The 21,555-nt window shown below is 33.9% G+C and overlaps 1 protein-coding gene across 2 annotated transcripts in view; it reads right to left on the bottom strand.

The window, feature by feature from the left end:
* Positions 1-21,555, bottom strand: part of NUP153 (nucleoporin 153) — a 65,206-nt gene that overhangs the window by 6,239 nt on the left and 37,412 nt on the right. The window contains exons 12-20 of one of the 2 annotated variants that reach the window (XM_011362851.2): positions 17,548-17,682; positions 16,760-16,858; positions 15,637-15,724; positions 12,745-12,870; positions 9,589-10,200; positions 6,501-6,695; positions 3,751-4,635; positions 1,093-1,449; positions 130-402 (exon numbers count right to left, since the gene is read on the bottom strand). In XM_011362851.2, the coding sequence (XP_011361153.1) occupies positions 130-402; positions 1,093-1,449; positions 3,751-4,635; positions 6,501-6,695; positions 9,589-10,200; positions 12,745-12,870; positions 15,637-15,724; positions 16,760-16,858; positions 17,548-17,682 (2,770 nt within the window). The remainder of the gene's footprint in view (positions 1-129; positions 403-1,092; positions 1,450-3,750; positions 4,636-6,500; positions 6,696-9,588; positions 10,201-12,744; positions 12,871-15,636; positions 15,725-16,759; positions 16,859-17,547; positions 17,683-21,555) is intronic. The other variant, XM_011362852.2, reaches the window with a different exon arrangement.

Genomic DNA, 21,555 nt, shown 5'->3' with positions numbered 1-21,555 from the left:
ATTCTGTGGACAAAACACAATAAAAAAATAATACAACATGAATGGTCTCAAAGTTCAAAGAAAAAAATTATATTTAATACATATAGAACCTAAGTGCAGATACAAACTACATCACTACCACACACTCACTGGAATTAGGAGCTGTTCCAGAGCCAAATGCCGACTGACCAGGCTGTTGTCCAAACACAGGAGGCTGGCTACTGCTTGACACTGTCCCAAAAGTAGGTGGTGCAGGCTGAGAACCAGCAGAAAATAATGTTGCTGAAGATGATATAGATCCAAAGCGTGGGGGATTCAGCTGGCTGGCACCTTGACTTTGTCCAAATGTTGGGGTCTGATTAGCACCAAATGCTGGGCTGGCAGATGGTGCTGAAGGTCCAGTACCAAATACAAAGGAGGATCCTAGAGGCCCAAAGAAATACTTAAATCACCATGAAACCTAAAATGAGATAATCCTAAAGAAATCTCTATATACTAAAAAGTTAATTTCGAGCTTCTTTTCAGACTCTCTTACCTTGCTGAACAAATCCCACCAAGTTTTGAATAATGATTCTAAGAACTGTAGGAATACAATTCTAGCACTGTTTAGTAAAACTATATAGAATCCATATTAACTAAAACTTCTATTAACAAAACTCCCCACCTTCACAGTCAAGATTTTTGGGCGAAAGGAATATATCTAAAAAAGCAAGTGACCTCTTACCAGAAATTTATCACATTCCAGAAGTGTTGTAATCAGGTATATATTGCATAATGAGGACTGATAAATAACCTGTGTCTAATAAAATAACCTCCAGTGTCTGGTTACTTACAACTTAACATTTCAAAAAGGACACTTCGAAAAACTAAAGATGACACTCTTGCTGAGATCAGAAAAATTCCTTCCAAGAGTTAATTATACTAAACTTGGACACAAAATGTACATTGTACCCGACAGTGAATAACTACAACATCCTGCGTATAGATGACCTAAAGGTATCCATGCCATTTTGCGATAACCTGTGATAAAAATGTTCTTTCCTAAGAGTTGATATACATATTATTAAAGGCAATCCAAGTAAGACATGTATGTGTTTTTTTTTTTTTAAGTACCTGCAGAGCTAGATGTGGTTGTAGCTCCAAAGCTGAAGCCAGAGGTGGCAGTATTGTTACTGCTGGCTCCTGGACCAAAGACAAATGGGGTAACAGTGGTGCCCGTGCTGGATGTGGTTGCTGGTTTGCTATCTTGAGAAAACAGCAAAGACTGAGATGTACTAGATTCAGCAGAGTTACCGAAGGCAGAGCTGCTTACAGGATTGCTGGCCTGTCCAAACACAAAGGCGGTCACAGGCGCACTGGAGGAAAAGGTGGAACTACCGAATATGCTGCCACTAGATGAAGTGGCTGGTGTACTTGAATTAGAGGAACTGTTGTTCAAGAAACTAAAAACTGGCTTTGCTACACCTTGATCTGTAAGAAATTAAAAACAAAAATTTTAAACAAGTAATCACAGAAAGCATTTTCTTCTACCCTACAATATAGAATTCATAAAAAACAGAATTTTTTATATAGATTCATTCATTCATTCATCATATGACATGTTATATTAAATGTTGATGTAGTCAAAAATATCCATCTTTTCATTTATGGCTTATGAACTTTCTGTCTTACATAGGAAAACCTTCAGAATTCAGAGTAATAAAAAATATGCCTTAAATCCAAACCTAACCGGATATTGTGTTTGGATAACAAATTCAGATAGTTGCAGACAGCTGCACTTTAATAAACTTGATTTTGCAATTTATGTTAGCAAGATTAAAACTTCAATTTATGTTAGCAAGATTAAAACTTCAATTTATCCAAATGATAGTTAATTTTCTATGCAGCATTTATTGACTAGTGAGTGTACTCTTTGCTCGCTAATGTATAACTCCACCTTTATGACATTAAATTTCTAAATATATGTGCATTTTGTTTCCTCTAAAGTTCTTGTTACAAGACTTTTACTTATTTTAACTTTATAATATGGTTTGATACTTAGTAAGGCAAACTAGTCTGCATGCTTGCCCCTCTCCCCAGGATTCCTATGCATTCCCCTTCCAAGTGAATTTCAGAAGTAGTTTAGCTTGTCAAGCTCTACAAAAAATTCCTCTAAGAAATGAAATTATATTGATAGTAGGGACTGGGAGGGAGAGGAATGTTCTAACTCAGGAACAAGTATTAAATGTTTTTTTATGTTAGTATGTAACAGGTTCTGTAGCTATTACAAAATACAAATTAGAAATGTTATTAAATACAAATGAGATAATGTCCAACTCTTTACCACTAATTGGGAGGAAAGCTGTTTCTTTTTATATGATGATCCTGAATCCAACCACCTTACTGAAGACTTTTTAAAAAACTCTTCCAATAATGTCTCAGCTTCAATACTGTCTACTAGACAGGGCTGGTCACATTATGGTATGAGTATTAATATGATTTACAGAAACTGAAGCATGTTGGCTCCCTTTCAAATCAGTATCTGGGAGGTTAAGAGTGTCTATTACAATGGAAATAGTATTGATATATCAATTAAATCTTATTAGACTCTATCTCACTTTTATTCCTTTCCAAAGAACAGTTTACTTTCTTTGAAGGGTGTTTAAAAATTTCCAAGTGAAAATTTAAGAAGACAAAAATTATTCATACCTATTTGCTGAATTCATACTATTTTTCTTTCAGGTTTATTTTTTATTTTGTTTCCAATTTATTATTTAAAAGTGTTTATGGGTGTTCGACTTTCGATTCTTTGTCTGAAAACATCTATATCTTGCCCTTATGTCTGATAAAATTGGCTAATGATAGAATTCTAGGTTCAAAATCATATTCACTTTGAGGACATTGCTCTACTGTTTTAGCATTTGATGTTACAATATAAAATCTGATGCTAATCTGATAACTATTTGTGGCCAAGAGCTTTTCTCACTGAAAGTATTCAGGATTTTGGCTTTAGTGTCCTAAAATTTCACTGGTCTTTGTAAATGAGTGGACCACTTCCATTTTTAAGACCAACGTCTTTCATTACACCTAGGAAACTGTCACTTTTTTAATATTTCCTCCATAGCATTCTCATCTTCTAAAACTCTTATTCCAATGGAACTTGTGGCTCTAGCTTGGATCAATCTCTCTGTACTTTTGCACTGTGTTCTGGAAAACTCCAGTTCACAAATCTGATTATATCAGCTATGTTTTTTCTGCTACTCAGTCCACAGAATAATTTGGTTTATCAATCATTTCTTTTAACTTTTATATGTACTATTTCATTTTTTCATCAGGATTTTTGTTTTCATAATTGTCTCTATTTCTCAGGGGTTAATTACATTTGATGTCTATCTTCCTTAAATGCCTGATGACTACTGGTTATCCTTATCTGTAATGGTAACTAATTTCATTAGTTAGAAAATATTTCATGAGCTTAAGAAAAAATGCCTATTTTCCTGAATAACATATGCCAATTATGATTATAAAAGCCCAAACAGAAGGGAGAAGGACATGGAACAACTGTGCAATATTGTGGGCTTTCCATTGAGCTGTATTTCTCAAAATCAGATACGTAGATAACTTCCTCAAAGTCATAGGGGTTTGGAGCAGCTAAAATGGAAAATTCTAGGCTCCTCCCCAGAGAGTTGTTACTGGTCTCTCTCAACTATGTTAAGTGTAAACCATTCCTTGACTTACTGCACCTCTCCAGAAGCAAAGACATTGTGTTTAAAAAAAATGTTTACTACTTACCAGCTGTAGTATTGGTTTGAACTCCAAAAGCAAAAGTGGTTTTTGTTGGCTGTTCAGATTCCTTCTCAGATGGTTTTGCTATAGTGAAACTAAAGGTCGACTTTGAAGAACTCTCATCTTTGGTTTGCTCTGAGTTGCCAAAGGAAAACGCTGTTTGACACTTTGGCTCTTCATTGTCAGCTTTGTTCCCAAACACCAGAGAAGTAGAAGTGACAGGCTCTTGCTGTTTCTCTTCTGTCCTTCCCAAAACAAACAATGAGGCAGATGGCAGAGGGGAAGGTTCTACATTGCCAAAAGTGAACCCTCCTTTGGTAGCAGGGATTTCTTCTTTTTTTGCTTCTGATGTCTTACACGTGAAAGGATCCACTGAGACACTCTTGGTTTCCATGGTTCCAAAGCTGAAGCTGCTCTTGTTCTCAGAGGTCACTACGGTGTTAGTAGCAGCAGGGGTAGGGTTAATAACACCTGTACCAAAGCTAAAGCCTGCAGATGAAGTGTTAGGCAGTTCCTCTTTCTTTTCTTGCTGCCCGAGACTAGACACCCCAAACTGAAATGAAGCTAAAGAAGCTGGATTGCTTAAACCAGAAGAAAGTCCAAATTTAAAATTATTATCATTCTTACTGTCTTTTTTAACTTCTTCAGGTTTAGAATCAGATGAATCTCCAAATTTAAAATTTCCTGTTGATTTAGAAAATTTAAAGCCTTCACTCATTGCATTTAAAGACCCAGAATCTGATGACACACCTATTTTGAAGCCTCCCGGATCTCCAAATTTAAAATTTTCAGTGCTTGTTAAAGTCTGAGAAGGCCCAGAAGAGGATGACGAGATACCAAATTTGAAGGATGGGGCTGCTGGATCTGAAGTTGAGGAAGATGTGCCAAAGCCTTCAAAAATACAAAAGACACTGAATTAATGTTATCCTCTAGAACAAAATGTTAAACCTTAAAAACCAAAGGGGCATAGGAGTAAATTTGAAAAGACCTACTTTGAAGAATATGAACAATGACAGTAAATATAAATCAAACTGCCCAATATTCAACATGGGAACTACATCCCGACCCTCACGATTACACAAACATACCATTTTTCATCTATCAGACTGGCAGAGATCAAACAAGTTTCATAAAACAATGCTGGCAACAAGACTAGGAGTAACAGACATTTTATACACTGCAGGTGGGTGTGTGAAATTAGCACAAAATTACAGAAGGCATTTTGTCAATATTTACCACAAAATTACAAACATTTATATCCTTTGACTCAGCAATTTTACAGCTGAGTCTTTAAACTAAATTTAGAAATATGCAAAATGCCATATGCAATCCAGGCAGCCATAAATGAAGAATGAAGGCTCTATGTCCAAGTTAATCCACCATAAAATCAAGAAGACAGAAGGCAACATGGTATTCAACCTTTTCTAACAAGGTAGATGGAAGAATATACAGAATAAGAGTATATTTGCTTATGATGTGCATAAAGAAATTCTGAAAGGGTTATGAGACTAATTGTTGCTATTTGATAGAGGAGGATAAAAATGAGCCAATGGGGACAAGAGAGAGACTTTTTACTATGACTTTTATCATAATTTGATTTTTAAGTCTTGTGAATGTGTTATTTACCCAAGAATATTTTTTAAAAATATTTTTTAGTGTCAAAATACCAGAAGAATTACATGAGAAGCAATATTTAAAAAGATAAACAATACTATATTGACAAGACCAAAGTCTTGGTTTCATAGTGCTTTTCTATAGCTGAATAAACTAGAAATGAAGCACCTGACTGAGTGCCTCAAAACAGGAATCATTAAAGGGTCCAAATATTTATCCATTATTCTGCTTACTCATGTGCAAATAAAGACAAATGACAGCCAAGTTTTACAAGCCCTCATCTTCCCCCTCTGATGATTATCCACCCTGCTTTCTTTCCTTAAGAAAATTAGCAAAAAAAAAATGTATCAGAATCTCAGGAGTAAACGGCAATCCACATGGTCTCTAAAATAAGTGATATTACATAGAAAGCTAAGAATAAAAGCACCAAAGATAATAATTAGTTATCACCTCTGCCTCAAAGGGACACACTTAAAGGCATGGTAATTACTATACTACAGGTAAAGAATATGTGAAACGGACCACGAGGTAACATCTACACAAGGAAATAGAGTGGACTGAGAAGCAGTGATCTTCTGAAAGCTTTTATCAAAATTTTGAATGGAATGTGTCTCATATAAAATAATTCATACAGGACCATAAAGACTTGAAAATTTTGGCCTCCAGATAGTTTAGTGTAAATTATTTTGAGAGGTTCTTCCTTTATATCTATGTAACGAAATACTGAGAGTTATTTTTCTGGGACATCAAAGCCAAGTCTTGAGTATTCACAATAAGCTTCTAAGAGTGTAAATTCCGTCAAATAAAAGTCAGGAAATTCATCTAGAGCCAAAGGGTTGTTAACAACTAAAAACAAAAAGCTAAAATTCTCCCAGACTCAGTAACAGCAGACAGAATAGTTCTTTACGTAGCTGCAAACAAAACAAAACAAAACAAACAAACAAACAAACAAAAAACACCTCACTGCTGACCAGCCAAAAATCCAACATTACACTAATTCAGAGATATATGCAAACTAAAAGTCGAAGACAATACTTTATTTTACATGAATTTTCAATAGTGAATAATTTAAAAACTAAAGCTGTCTGCAAATATTTCACTTTAAAATGGCAATACAAAGAGGCACTTTACCAATGCCTTACCTTTAAACTCAGATTTTGTGCCTGGCTTTGCACTTTCACATGCTACACATTTGGTGAAATCTGCTTTATTCTGCACTAGGCACACTTCACAGTCCCAGCTTCCTTCAGGTTTCTTGAACTTGTCCAATCCTAGGCAGCCTCCAGAAGACAGAGAGACAGGAACAGTGCTGCTACTTGAAGTAGGTACTGAACTTCCTAAAAAACAATGGAGAACACATGAAAATTCTAATTTGCATTACATCAACATCTTAGTGACACCACTAAGCCTCAATGTTCAATTTTTATTAGTGTTTACTATTAGGACAGAGAAAATGCCAGAAATATAAATTTTACATCTTTAAAACAGTATACGCATCTTAGATTTCTTTTAATCTTATAAATGAGCAGCTCACACTCAACTTGCTCAGTGATAAGCACCCTCTTAACGCCAAATTTGAATAATAGCTGTGGTTTTTTTAAAAAACAAAAAAACAAAATCATGCTTGCAAATCAAGAGCCTAAAAGATTAAATTTTTCTTTAAAAACTTTGTCAAATTTCTTCAAACAGTACAGCATTATAAAACATAGGACATAAATTGCAAACAATGTCTAACATAAAATACATAGCCACAGACCACATTAAATTCAACATTTCAAAGTACAGGTCTCTGTCTATGAAATAATCATTTTTGTGTAGAAGTGTTCTATTGTCCACTTTGCAATTCAACTTGACACCACCTACTATGTTCATGGCATTTGTTATAAGCTAACCATTTAACAGATATTAAGTGAGCTTAGACTCTGCAGACATAAAGATGAATAAAATATTATTTAACTTCTAAAGGTGCTCAAGTTCTAAAAAGGGGAAAGTAAAACAAATGCATAGTAGCTCCATCACCAAGATATAAAGTGATAAATGATCTAATACCAGAGAACAAAGAATGAAGAAATGACTAAAGGGCATGAGAAGGATCCACAGACGTGAATTTTAAATCTTTACACAGAACTAGCAAGTATGTTGGGAGAGGAGGTGGCACAAGGAGGAAGGCTTATTAGCAAAGCATAATACATGAAAGGGAAATATAGTTTTAAGAAAAGAGCCATTCATTCTGGCACCCCAACTTCTCCAAATATTCTCCAATTGTCACTTCTCCCAATTACCTGATTTTCGTATTTTATTGGTATGTTCTCTTCCATCTTGCTAATAAAATTGCTCCCTGAGGTATCATCTTTGGTCCATTGCCCTTCTCACAAACTCTAATACACTTTGGTAGTTTTAATCATCAAGAAAAGTTTTCCGATTTGTAACTGCAATCCACACTTCTGAGCTTCATCCTGTGGTCTCTTAGATGGTATTTCTACTATCCACTTGATTAGCTTGGCTGGATGGATCTTTCTCTCTTACATATTTCTCAAGTCTATTTCATTCTCTTTTTCTGACTCTTCCACTGCTATTTTAGTTCAAGACTCCCTCATTTCTTGAATAATAGCCTTCTTACGGAGACTTCTGGTCTTGTTCCCTTAAACCCATCCAACCAAGAGGCAACCGGTGCCATGTTTTTCCTCTCTGGTTATTTCTTTAAAAAAAATTAACTGTTCCAAGTTTTATTCCTGCCACTCCCTTAAGTTAGCAGAGCTCAGTTTTAGGCTGTCTTCTCTATTTACTCCCCTCATTCATGTTCCATCACCTCTATTTCCATGACCTTTTTGAAAACTGTGGGCTAATGACTCCCCAATCTCTTATCTCTAGCCCAGAGGGTCCATTATCAGTATATCCAAAGGCCTCACATATAACTAAAACTCAACTTTAGCAGCTTGAAACCAACATCTTCAACTGTACCTTATTCCACATCTCCCTCTCATTTCATTAGTACACATCACCACTATCTTTGCCTATTATTATTGATAGAACTTCTTAACCTGTCTTCTGGTCCCCAAATTTTGCCACCTTCAAATCTTTCAAAAAGCCACGAAGTGATTTAACAAATACAACTCTGACCATATCACTCTTCTACTTAAAATGATGGCTCATCATTTATACGATGAAGTCGGCGTTCTTCAGTACATATATGTGTTTCCTTGCTTTGTATGTAACAATTCACTGCCTGACACAAAGTTTTATTCTCCCATCAACTCAGAATTAATTTTGGTTTCCTGCATGCATCAAGGGCTGATTTGTTTTTTTGTTTTTTTTTTTTTAAGGGAAGGAAGGGTGTCAGGTGAGGGAAAGATAATTCAGAATGAAGATTCTGAAATCTTATTTCTCACGAAGATGTCCAGCAGAAATGAGAAATACTGCTCACCCCTATATTCAGACACGGGTCTAGGTTAATAACTCAAGAGCATTTCACTGCTCTTAAAGCTACCCATATCATTCCCCCCAGGATACTCATATTGTATTTTATTTAGTACCCATTTCACCATATATCTTTACCAAATAATTATATAACAGTATTACAAAAACAGCAGTCATTTTCAGATATAAATCTTTAGTAACTCTTTAAAATTTGAACAGAGAAACAGGAAAAGCTCAAAACTAACTCCATTTCTCTAGCTGTCTAAGCCCTTTTTCATTGATGATTCATTTACTGCCACTGCGTATCTCTGGAAAATGGTATACAGGTACAGGTGTCACCATTAATATTTAGTCGCAGCCTTTCATAAAGCAATACTGTCTACCCCTTAATGACACTTTCCCTGGAAATGACCACTAGCCATCCTCACTTGTACTTAGAGAAAAAAGAGGCAAAGACATACTTTGTTTTACATAAAAGTTTGAGATTGTCCCATTCTAAGACCTTTCAGCACCTAATCAACTTTGAAAATGATCCTCAAGAGCAAGAAGATTCTGATAGAAATGCATACAAAGAAGAGGTCAAAGTATATCCTGGGCTGATTAACACTAGCCTATTTTAAGATAACATGCAAATCCAACACCAAGCAATTCATTTTAACCTCAAGATAGCTTAGAAAAGTTACGAAGTATGAGGAAATGCTCATCCCGAAATATTTAAAATATTCAGGTTGTTCTTAGTGGTTTTACATAGAATAAATTAAAATGTTCTACTAAAGTAAGGAGCAAAAGCATTACAAACAGCCAAAAACATACCTGGTTTCTCAGACATACAGGACACACATTTATTGTCTTCTGCATTATTAGAAACACAGCATACTGGACATTCCCAAGATCCCACAGGCCTTTTGAATTTATCTGCAAATCCTAAGGTAGCAGTGGTCACAGTGCAGCTGGAAGATGAAGCGGCCATGGTTATAGCACTTTCTGAAGCCACGGGCAATGTAAGGACTCGTTTAACACCAGTTCCAGGTTTCGGTGTTTCGCAAGCTACACATTTTATTGCTTCCGGTTTATTTTGCACTAAACACGTATCACAATCCCAAGTTCCTACTGCTGGTTTAAATTTGTCTCCAAAACCAGTCTCTGATGCAGAAATAGTTGGTTTGTCACTTTTACTTGGTGTCCCAATTCCAGTCTGTTTAGCAGTATCTTTTGGCAATTTTGTTGCTTGACAGGCTATGCACTTGTTGTCTGTAATTCTGTTCTGGAGTAGACAACTATCACACTGCCACGATGATCCAGCTTTTAAACTTTCCCCAAATCCGATTCCACTAGAAGAAAAGCTACTTATTGCTGGTCTTGTATAAACTACTGGGCTTGTAGTAGGCTGAGCAGCAAGAGAATCTGCCTTTGGTGATGTGAAACCTACAATGGGAGGAAAGAAGACAGTAAAAAGAAAAGGTCAGAGAAAGCTTTTTAATCAAAACATTAACTGAAATATTACCACTTAAGAGGTAATTTTCACCTAAGCACTATTACTAATTACATAATAAATGACACTTAGATCTAGTTAAAATTGTACAAAAGATGTTTAATTTGTAGTATATCACCTTCTTACTCTAGGGATTTCTCTATTATAATTCAAACAATACCTAATTTTAGGCTTTAACTTGTATTAATTTACTGATCTATTCTGTCATCTATGTTTTGCCTTCCTGAACACTGATCTACATACAGTATATTCATAGCCTTCCTCCCTCATCTGTCTCTCCTTCCAGATGTTCTGTTGGCTATGCCAAATGACTTCAATGTCTATTATCATTGAGTTTTATCCAGTTACAATCCACTACTGCGGTATCGTCTACTTTTGGTAAAAAAACAGCTGAGCTGTGTAGATATGGTCACTGGACAGATGTCTCTCCAAAATACAAGAGAGGGGTAAGAATTACTTTTAATTATACTAAATTCTATAGAGCTTTAAAATAGTAACAGTTCAATGACGTATATGATAAATTTCAACAAAGATGTACCGAATCATCTGGTAAATCCAAGAAATATAAAAATCAAGACCCAGTTAATCCTAACGGAGCACAAGCTCATGCAACTCAAATACGTGCCTATGCAAAGTTACCAAACACTAATTCGAACAAAATTGCCTCAACTAACTCTCCAATATAATCTCAGAGCCTTTCATGTTGTAAGTATACCATTTTTTTTTTAACTACTGAAGGTATACACACACACACACACACACACACACACACACACACACACACAATTAAGGTATTCAGGTAGAATCACGGAATAATAGGAAGAAAAAAAAGTTTTTGTACTATCAAAACTGCTATCGTTGAATTGATTCATTGATCCACTAAAACTATACTTTACTTGTGAGAATGATGTTTCATTATTATGGACCAATTAATATTTACTTTACCAACAAACTCAGAGACCTGTTTCTCCAGCCCTTAGCACCAAAAGAAAAGGTACTTCAAGGGAAGAAGATATAGAAAGTTAAAGAGATTTTTTTTTTTTTTAAGAGTTTATTTGAGCCAAACTGATGATATATGCCAGGGGGCAAGATCTCAAATGCTCCTGGTTAGAGATTTTCTAGTGCTACCAAGAAATAATTCAGCCTAGAACTATTTTTAGCATAATGGCAAAAACAATCCCACATACCTTGGTTACTCCCAGTGGTCAACAATGTACTATTTTGTTAATGATTATTTTGAGTCCCCAAGGTTGGCAAAGTTTTAACAGTAACCATCTCAAGGTATTACAGGTTTCTATTCCTTCCACTTTTTCAGATTCTCCTAATTTTTCCCTCAAATGAAATGTGACTCCCACAAATTTTTAATATTTAAAGTTAAAAAGGGAGAGGAGTAAACATTACAAATGTGAAGTGTACTCTATATGAAGACAAACTATGTTAATTTGATGCTTATCTACTACTTGGTTAATTCCAAATCGGGGTGCCCCATCCCTAAACTGCAGACCTATACTAGTCTGAGGCCTGTTAGGAACCGGGCTGCACAGTAGGAGGTGAGCAGTAGGCAAGCTAGCGAAGCTTCCTCTGTATTTGCAGCCGCTCCCCAGCACTAGCATCACTTCCTCAGCTCCACCTCAGATCATCAGGCATTAGATTCTCATAGGAGCACCGGTCCTTGGTGCCAAAAGGTTGGGGACCGCTGTTCTGAATTATTGAGACTCCTGTACTCATCTATAAAATGAGACAGCTAGACCAAAAAATTCTAATTCTTCTAAATCTTGTTGAAGCCAACCTTATTTTAAAATTCCTTTTCAATTATACATGAACACATCTGCTGGTCTAAATTCTTTCTGAGCTACTACTAGAGTATTCTATAAACCACTTGTGCATTCTTAAAGTACACATTACAAGTGAACTTGTGACTATTCTCTTTAATTTTCATACCGAAACTTACTCTTATTTGAGGATTTCTAGTCATCGCCTTCAAATTATTACTTACTAGCTTTCACATCTTGTTTCAAGTGAGTACTATCCGTTATATATATGTTAGAACCAGTAAATGTTTGTTTTGTTATACACATACACATATACAATTGGGGGATAATCTGAGAAGAACAAGGCAGTTCAACACTCACAAGAAAGACATGTGCAAGTATATCATCAGGGTTATTTACTTTTATTCCATATTGGCCTATATCTATTAATAGGCAATTCATTCTATACTTCTTTTTCTCCTTCTATATTTGCCTCTTAGAGACTTCATTATAGTATAAAAGTCCTTGAATTCTAAAGAAATAAGTAGAGTTTCTAAGATATTTCCCCCAAAATAATCAGATCTGACTATATCTACATTTAGAAGTCAATCATCTATCTAATTAGCCATAATTTTTTTTAAAGCCTAAAGTACACCACAAATTAAAATAACATCATGAGTTTATAATTAAGATTTTAAACTATCACAAAGGCAGCCATTGTCTTACCAGGGCTTTTCAGAATATCTAGAACACTTCCTTCTTTCAGGACTTTTGCAGGTCTAAAAGGGCACTCACAGTCTTCTTCTAGCTTATTCTTACAGTTTGTACTGTTCACTGCAGTGATATCTTGAGCTGTAATTTTTTTTAATTATAAAAGATATTATGCCAAGAAAAAGCACTAGACTCAAGTTAAAATGTATTAAAAAAATAAAATTTTGATCAGCTTCTAAAACATCATGGAAAAGTCGCTGTAATTCAAAGATAATGAACAAATTAAAAAGTAGAAGGTTAACTTGCCACTATAAGGAAGTAAAACTACTATTTCCCAAGCTGTAAATCTCTCCCCTCCAAAGTGGCAAAAACTAGAAACTATAATTATTACCCAATGAATTCACTGGTAATCAAGAAAATCAAGATGAAACATTAAGATGCTATGGCAACTGAGGTGAGCTGATATAGTGCATGAAATATATAAGCAATTACAAAGCAATTTGTAATATTAATAAAAAAAACCTTAAAAATATTCAACTGAGTGAGTTATTTCATTTCTAGAAATTCACTCTATGATCGCAAATATCTTTCAGTTATAATACTGAAAACCTGGATGATAAATGCTCAATAAGGGGCTGGTTACATATATTAAAAGAATACTGACATGATGAAATGCTATGCAACCACAAAAATCATTCTTAAAAGCACAGCAATGGGTAAAAGGAGATTAGAGGTCCAGAAGATTTTAAATTTTTACATCTAAAGAGTAATGATAGCAGCTAGTGATGAGTAATTTTTATTGCTAATTTTACTTTTTATATTTTCCAAACTTTTCAAAACGAACATATTCTTTTACTTAAATAAGAGATCTATATTTTGAGTATGATAATGGTTTTGTGGTTATATTTTTAAGGGGGAAATTTCTGTTTACAGATGAAATACCTATTGGATTGTTTACAGATGAAATATGTGTTAGATAGTTTCAAAATAACCTGATAGGTGTGGCTTATGTGTGAGGAGGGAAGGAAGGAGAGGGGAAAGGGGAGAGGAGGAGAGAGGGAGGGAAGGACAAGACTGTTCATAAAACGGTAAATGTCAAAGCTGGGTAAAGAGTATATGGGGATTTGACTTCTGAGAATGTCTGAAATTTTCTATAATAAAATATAAATAACCATGTTTTTCTGCCTGTTTGCCAATTAAAAAGGAGTTTCAAAAAATCCTGCCTACCCCTACACCTCACACAATAAACAAATATTAATTCGAAATGCATCAATGATCTAAATAGTAGGACTAAACCATAATACTCCTAGGAGGCAGATCCATGACTATGGATTTGACAATGAATTCTTAGAAATGAGACGAAAACACGAGCAAAAAAAATTTGAACTTCATCAAAATTAAAACTTTTGTGAATATAAAGAGATTATCAAGAAAGCGTAAAAAGATAATCCACTTAATTGGAGATTTACAAATCGTATGTCTGATAAGGATATAGTATCCAGATATATAAAAATGCTTACATCTCAGCAATAAAGAGACAAACCAGTTTTAAAATAGGCAAAGATTTGGACATTTCTCCCAAGAAAATATATAAGGACCAACAAGCACATGGAAAGAAGCTTAACGCCATTCATCACCAGGGAAATACAAATCAAAACAACAATGAAGCACTGCTTCATACCCACTAGGATAGCTATAATCAAAAAAAGAAAAATACTGCAATGAACATTGGGATGTGTATGTCTTTATCAATAAATGTTTTCAAATTTTTGAGGTAGATACCCAGAAGGATTGCTGGGTCATATGGTAATTCTATTCTTAATTTTTTGAGGAACCTCCATACTGTTTTCCATTGTGGCTTGTTGATAATAGCCATTCTAACAGGTGTGATATGGTATCTCATTATGGTTTTGATTTGCATTTCTCTAATAGCGAGCGAAGTTGAGCATCTTTTCATACTTCTGTGGGCTGTTTGTATGTCTTCTTGGGAGAAGTGTCTGTTCAGGTCCTCTGCTCATTTTTTAATCAGATTGTTTTTTAATATTGATTATGTAAGTTCTGTATGTATTTCTGTATGTATTTTGGTTAATAGCCCCTTATTGGGTGTTGTTTGCAAATATCTTCCCCCATTCAGTTGGTTGCCTCTCAATGTCTTCCGACTACATTCAGATTTAAATCCAATTCTTTGGCAGAGCATTCAAAAATTTTTAGAATTTAAAGCTACCTCTCAACATCATGACAAGCTATTTGTAATTTTCAAGGTATATCATGCTTTTTCTCTTGTTCCTATACTCTTGCATTTGCTATTTATTTCTTGGCTAAAATGTTCAAACAGTCTTGACCTGAGTAACTCAGCCCAAATGAGTCTCCATTTCATAAACACCAATCACTCGAAAGAAAACGACTGCTACAAACAAAATCCTATTTAATTATCTGATTATTCATTTATTTCCCTAATAGAATAAATTATTCATTTATTTCTTGAGTTCAGAAATTATCGCTATTTGCAGAGGCCAGCATAACTCTGACATAATAAAAATGCTGTGAATTGAACAGTAAACCTAGAGATGGAATACACAGACAATCCTTGAATTTATTATAATGAGATTTCATGTATAATTAACTGTCACCTTATTCTGACCAAACAAAGACAATGGAAAATCTGCTGTTGTGACTATTCCTCACACAACCAAACTGCAACATTTACATTTAGGGAGCTAAGTATCTCTGAGGATAATTACTAAAAAGCATTGTCAAAAAGTTGGCATTAGCTCCTATTTGATTTTCAGAGCTAACTTCACTCAAATAAAAGTATTTATAGAATTGCCAAAGGTAAGAGAATTTGAAATACTAATCTAATCCATGCAACTATTTTTATGTAAAAATTTATAAGAAATCTTTACTTACCTGAACTACTTGTAATTGGTTCTGAAATACTACTAGAACCAGAAAGTTCTGCTGTTTTTGCAACTGGCACACTAAATGTAAATCCAATCTGTAAAGAGAAAAGTTACCCTTGTAAGTGTCACATTAGTTTTAAGTTTTACACAAATATCAAATATATAGCTTTTTTTTATTCGAAGTCAAAAAATATATATTTCATTTATTCTAAGACTCACAGTTTTTCCTATTTTACAGTCTCAGAAATTAGGATGCTTCTTATAACAAATGATGTGTCATAGTTTAACAGCAACATTTTTAATTTCTTAAGCATTTTTTCTTTCAAAGCAGTACATAGAATAATAATGTGTTCCTAATACCCAATTTTGTTTCTAAGTATCTTTTTCTAATAAAAAGCATGAGGCTTTTAGACAATGGACAGATTTCAGGCATGCAGTAGGGAAATTACAAAATGATCTAGAACATTTAGTTGTAACAGAAAACAAGAACACAATAAAAACAAGGGGCAACATGTCAAAATGATACACCTGCCAAATAAGGGTACAGCAAACTGAACACTAAACATATTCTTACACAAAATGTCTTAATTTTAAAAAAATACATAGTTTATAAAAACCTAAAACTTTTCTAAGTTAAAGGCAATTCAAGAAACATGTTATCTAAATGCATTATAATTTAGGTCTTAATCTTAATTGGACACAGGACCAAGAAAAACAAAACAGCAACTAAAGGACAGTCTGGGGCTGATGAAGGAATCTAAATACAGACTATGTTATTATTATATCACATTTTATTAACTTAGGGGATACATGAAAAAGTATCAAGAGTATTAAGATGTCGCATTTTAACTTTCAAATAGTACATGAGAAAACACATGCCCATGTGTGTGTGTGTGTGAGTGTGTGTGTGTGAGAGAGAGAGAGAGAGAGAAAGAGAGAGAGAGAGAGAGAGAGAGAGAGAGAGAGAGTGTGTGTGTGTGTGTGTGTGTGTGTGTGTGTGTGTGTGAGAAAAAATATGCAGGTGTTCATTCATTCAAATCTTCTTACCACCAATGGCATCTCAGATTTGATAAAAATATAGTACACCTTTGAAATCAATAAATATGAAATAGTCATTCATTATTACTTACAGATGATGGAGGTAGTACATCTGCCTCAGTAGATTTTACAATTGGAGATGAAAATCTAAATATGGGACTGCCAGTGTTGTTTGGAGAGGTCATTTGTACCTGGTTTTCCAAATTATTAAAGAGTTACAAAAAGAGCTTTTTAGAAAAAGAAATTTACAATAAAATGGACCTTAAGCAAATTAATTATTCCAAAGAAGCCAAAAGTAAATTTCTTTCCCCTTTTAAATTTAAAAATCACTTTTTAACTTCAGAAAAATACTAACAATAACTGCTATAAAAATCTGGCTTTCATTTGTAATATAAGTATACACTATTTTAGATATGGATATTTGTCCAAAGGAGAAAAATAACATCTATAAACATATGTTCAGAAAAAGTAAAAGCCAAGACAAAAACATAAAAATTTCAGGAGATTAAAGACATTAGAACTATGTGAAAAATAAAAACAAATCAATTCTTACATAGAAAAACATATCTTAATTGAAAACATTGTTTACAAACTTACAATCTCTAACACATTGCAAAAGAAATTAAAGAATACTCCCACTATAACATCCCATTATAATGTGCATTTTTTTAAAAAAGCAAAATAGACCACCTAGGAAGACCAGGTGCTGCAGGCATAAAAAATAAATTAAAAAGCAAAATACCATTTCCATTTTTGTCTTCTTACTCTGAGTTATTGATCTTCCATAGTGAAAATTAATCACTACTTTAAACTGAATATTAGATTTTTTTTTTAAATAATGAGAACAAAAACCACCTCTATTTGTACAATGGTTTGGTACCTTGTTTGTTAATGACTGTGCAGGACTAATCGATGATGGAGAAGTTGCAATCACAGGGGAACTAAAACTGAAGGTAGGCAGTGAAGAACTGCTGATGGGTAGAGTGATTTTCGGTAATACTGGTATTTCCATTTCCTAAAACACAATATATTTTATAATGATATAGTCCATCCTTTGTGTCATCCTTTTATCTCTACTTATTTTCAGGTAGAATTTATATAGTTACACATAATTTTACAACAGGAAGAACAAAGCACCATGCAGTGTTAACAATGTGAGCTCTTAAATCAAAAAAATCTAAGTAAGATTTGAATCCCAGTTGTGACACCAGCCAGCCATGTTTGACTTTGTGAATCTAACTGCCCTAAGTACCAATTTTCTGATTGATGAAAATGAGGGAAAAAATAATGTACCATAGTTGTTATTAATATAAAATACAAAGTTATATATGGTCTAGGCATGTAAAACAAGCATTTAAGAAACATCAGTTCTATTGAGTTTGGTGAATGGCCTTGGTTTTTAACCCAGTATAGCAAAGGCCACCTCAAGTCTCAAATGACTCAGATTAAGAACAAAAAGAGTTCCACTTCTGCTAATGGTGGAGTAGCTTATTCTGACATAACAATTATAAACTCTGGACAAAATATTAAAAAAAAAAATAAATGAAAACATTGGAGAGCATCCCAAAACAAGCAGAAACTGGAGGGAAGAAGACACCTGGAAGAAGAGAAAGGCACTGAGTGTGTTTCCTCTTGGTGCCAGTGGATACTTGAAATTCAAAGAGGAAATTGCAAATGTTTTGGTTGAGGAATCAGAGGACAGACTAGGTGACCACAGTAGCTAGAAAATGAAGGAAGATGCGGGACTGAAGGGCCATAGAAGGTGAGCCCCAAGTCTGCACACAAGAAGTCCAAATCTCTGGCAGACCTGTAAACAACATGTGTGTGAGGCAGACATCAAGCAGCTAAGACAAGAGAGTTTCAGCTGCTGCTACCACAGAGGAAATGCAGTCTGAGTTCAGGGAAGTTTACTGCCAGCTAAAACAATCTGAATACTTCAAATGGATGCAGTTTATTACACATAAGTTACATCTCAGTAAAGTCAACCACCCCGCCAAAAAAGAAAAAACAAAGACACTTTCAGATAAAAGAAAGATATGAGAATCTGTTGCCATAAAACCTGCTCTAAAGTTCTTCAGGAGAAAAGAAAATGATACCAAATGGAAACTCAGATTTCTGGAAGAAAATGGAGAATGTGAGAAAACATTAATTAAAAAAAAAAAAAAGTTTTTTTCTCTTAATTTCTTTAAAATACATATAACTGTATAAAGCAAAAATTATATTCTGTTGGCTTATAGCCTATCTATTCAAATGTAATACAGCATAAAATAACAAGGAAGAGGAGGTAAATCAAACTAAAGTTTCAAGATTCTTAAATTTTTATAGGAAGTGGCACAACAGTAACACAAAGTTGAATGTAAAAGTTAAGGATATATATCATAATCTCAAGAGGAACCACTAAGTAACAAAGAGATAAAGATAAAAAGCCAAATAATTAAAATGGAATTCTAACAAATATTCACTTAACCCAAAAGAACGCAACTTTAAAAAAGAACAAGAAACAAAAAAAAAGGGAAATCAGAAAATGAAAAAGTAGGCCATTATCCAATCATATCAACAATTACATTAATTTTAAACATTACAATTTTTATGCAGAAGTAGATAAAAAGGCAAGATTTAACTATATCTGTCTACAGGAGACTTACTTTAAATGCAAAAACATACATATGTTGAAAGTAAATGGATGGAAAAGGAATAACCTGCGGTTAGTAAGCATAAGAAGGCTTATTCTAGTAATAGAATGGATGGCTATCATAATACCAAATAAAGTAGATTTCAATACAAAGAATATTTCTAAAGATTTTTTTTAAAAGAACATTTAGTAATATTAAAAGCGACACATCACTGAGGAGCCATAATGATGTTAAAGTGTAGGTCCTAATGAGGGCCTCAAAATACGTGAAGCGAAAATTGACATAATTGAGGGGGGAAAGACAGTTCACCAAATAAAAGTTGACAATTTAACTCCTCTCTCTCAATAACTTTAACCAAACACTCCCCAAAGATCTTAGAACAAAGATCTAAGAAATACTATCAGTCATCTAATCTGACTTCTATGAACAAAATATCCAATAACTGCAAAATATATATTCTTCAAAATTCATCAAGCAAAGCATACACTGGGCTATAAAATAAGTCTCGATGCATTTCAAAACATTAAAATCATGATAAAACAGAGCTCTAAATAATCCATGGGTTACATAAGAAATCAAAAAGGAAATTACAAAAAACATAAAAGCATTACTATAATCTTCTAGAAGATAACACAGGAGAACTTCTTTACAGCCTGGAAAGAGACAAAGGGTTCTTAGAATACAAAGCACAATAAAAATAATGGGAAATAAATAAATGAAGACTTTGTAAAATTTAGAACATCTGCTGATACTATTCAGAAAATGAAAGGCAGGCCAGACTGGGAGAAAATATTTATATGACATGTACCAAAGTACTTTCATCCAGAATTTATAAAGAGCTCCTAAAACTCAATAATAAGATGATTTAATTTTTAAAAAGGCAAAATAACAGAGACTTCAAATACAAAGACATACTAATGGCCAATAAGCACAAAAACAAAAACACATTACTAGTCATCAGGGAAATGTAAATTAAAATTATAAGATACCGCCACACACAAAGCAGAATGGCTACAATTAAAAAAATGACAATCAACTACTGGTAAGGATGTAGAATAATAGAAATGCTCACACATCTGGTGGGAGTATAAAATATTACTCGGACCTTCACTTCTAGGTATTTACTCCAAGAGAGGTAAACATGTCTACAAAAGGGTACAAGAATGCTGACAGTAGTTGTACTCATAAAAAAAGCCAGGAAAAAAAGAATGCACACTGAATTAACTGTACTAACATAAAAGTTTAGAACAAGCAAAACCAATATATGGTAGAAATAATGAGAACAGTGATTGCCCCTGGGGTAAGAGGCAATGAGTATTGACTGGGAAAGAGCATGAGTGAATTTTCTGTAGAATTGGAAATCCTCAGGAGTTCAACACCTCAATAGGGGTTTGGGTTACACAAGCATAAGCATTTGTCAAACTCATTAAATGGTATACCTAAGAATTATACATTTCACTACATGTGAATTCTTGCTAACTTAAAAAACAACAAAATTTAACTATAGTTCATGCAATGAATGCTGAAGTATTTGGGGGTGAAGTATTGATGTCTGAAACTTACTTGGAAATGCACCCAAAAAACAAGATGGATATTTATTTGATAAAGCAAATACAACAAAAAATTGGAATCTAAGTGCTGGGAATGTGTGTTCATTGCACAATTATTTCAAAATTTCTTCCATTTGAAACATATAATCAAATCTGGGGGTGAGTGGAGAGGAAGGAAACACAAGGAAACACAAGACATATTTGGATATTTTGTAGGGATGTTTCTTCCCATCTCCAACCTTTAGCTTTATTTCCTTCCCTTTAAAACGTTAAAACACCTGGACACATTCCCTGAATAACCTATTCTTCATGCTAATTTAAGCCACATACTTGGACATACTGGTTCTTTATATTACTGACCTTGAACCAATTCTAAATTTGATTCCTACTGACCAAAATTTTGATTTGATCAGAGGTGGAAGAAAGTAAACCAAGAATCAAAATACATCAGTCCCTGTTAAGTAGGAAGAGTACCTGAAAGTAGCATAATTTGCTTACATTCCATTAAAAATAAAATTTCTATTTGACCTTTCCTGAAAGGTCACTAAAATATCCATAAGAGATCCATTAAAATATCCACAAAAATGAATCTCTGATCTTGTACCAAATAATCCCATTAGCTAAAACTAAATTAAGAAACTAGTGGTCATCTGAAACAAAAAAATACTATTGGGTACAAATTAAGTAAGGAAGAGTCTATCCAAA

Source organism: Pteropus vampyrus, unplaced genomic scaffold (genome assembly GCF_000151845.1).
Source record: "Pteropus vampyrus isolate Shadow unplaced genomic scaffold, Pvam_2.0 Scaffold80, whole genome shotgun sequence".
NCBI lineage: Eukaryota > Metazoa > Chordata > Mammalia > Chiroptera > Pteropodidae > Pteropus > Pteropus vampyrus.
This window is presented reverse-complemented; position numbering and strand designations above follow the sequence as displayed.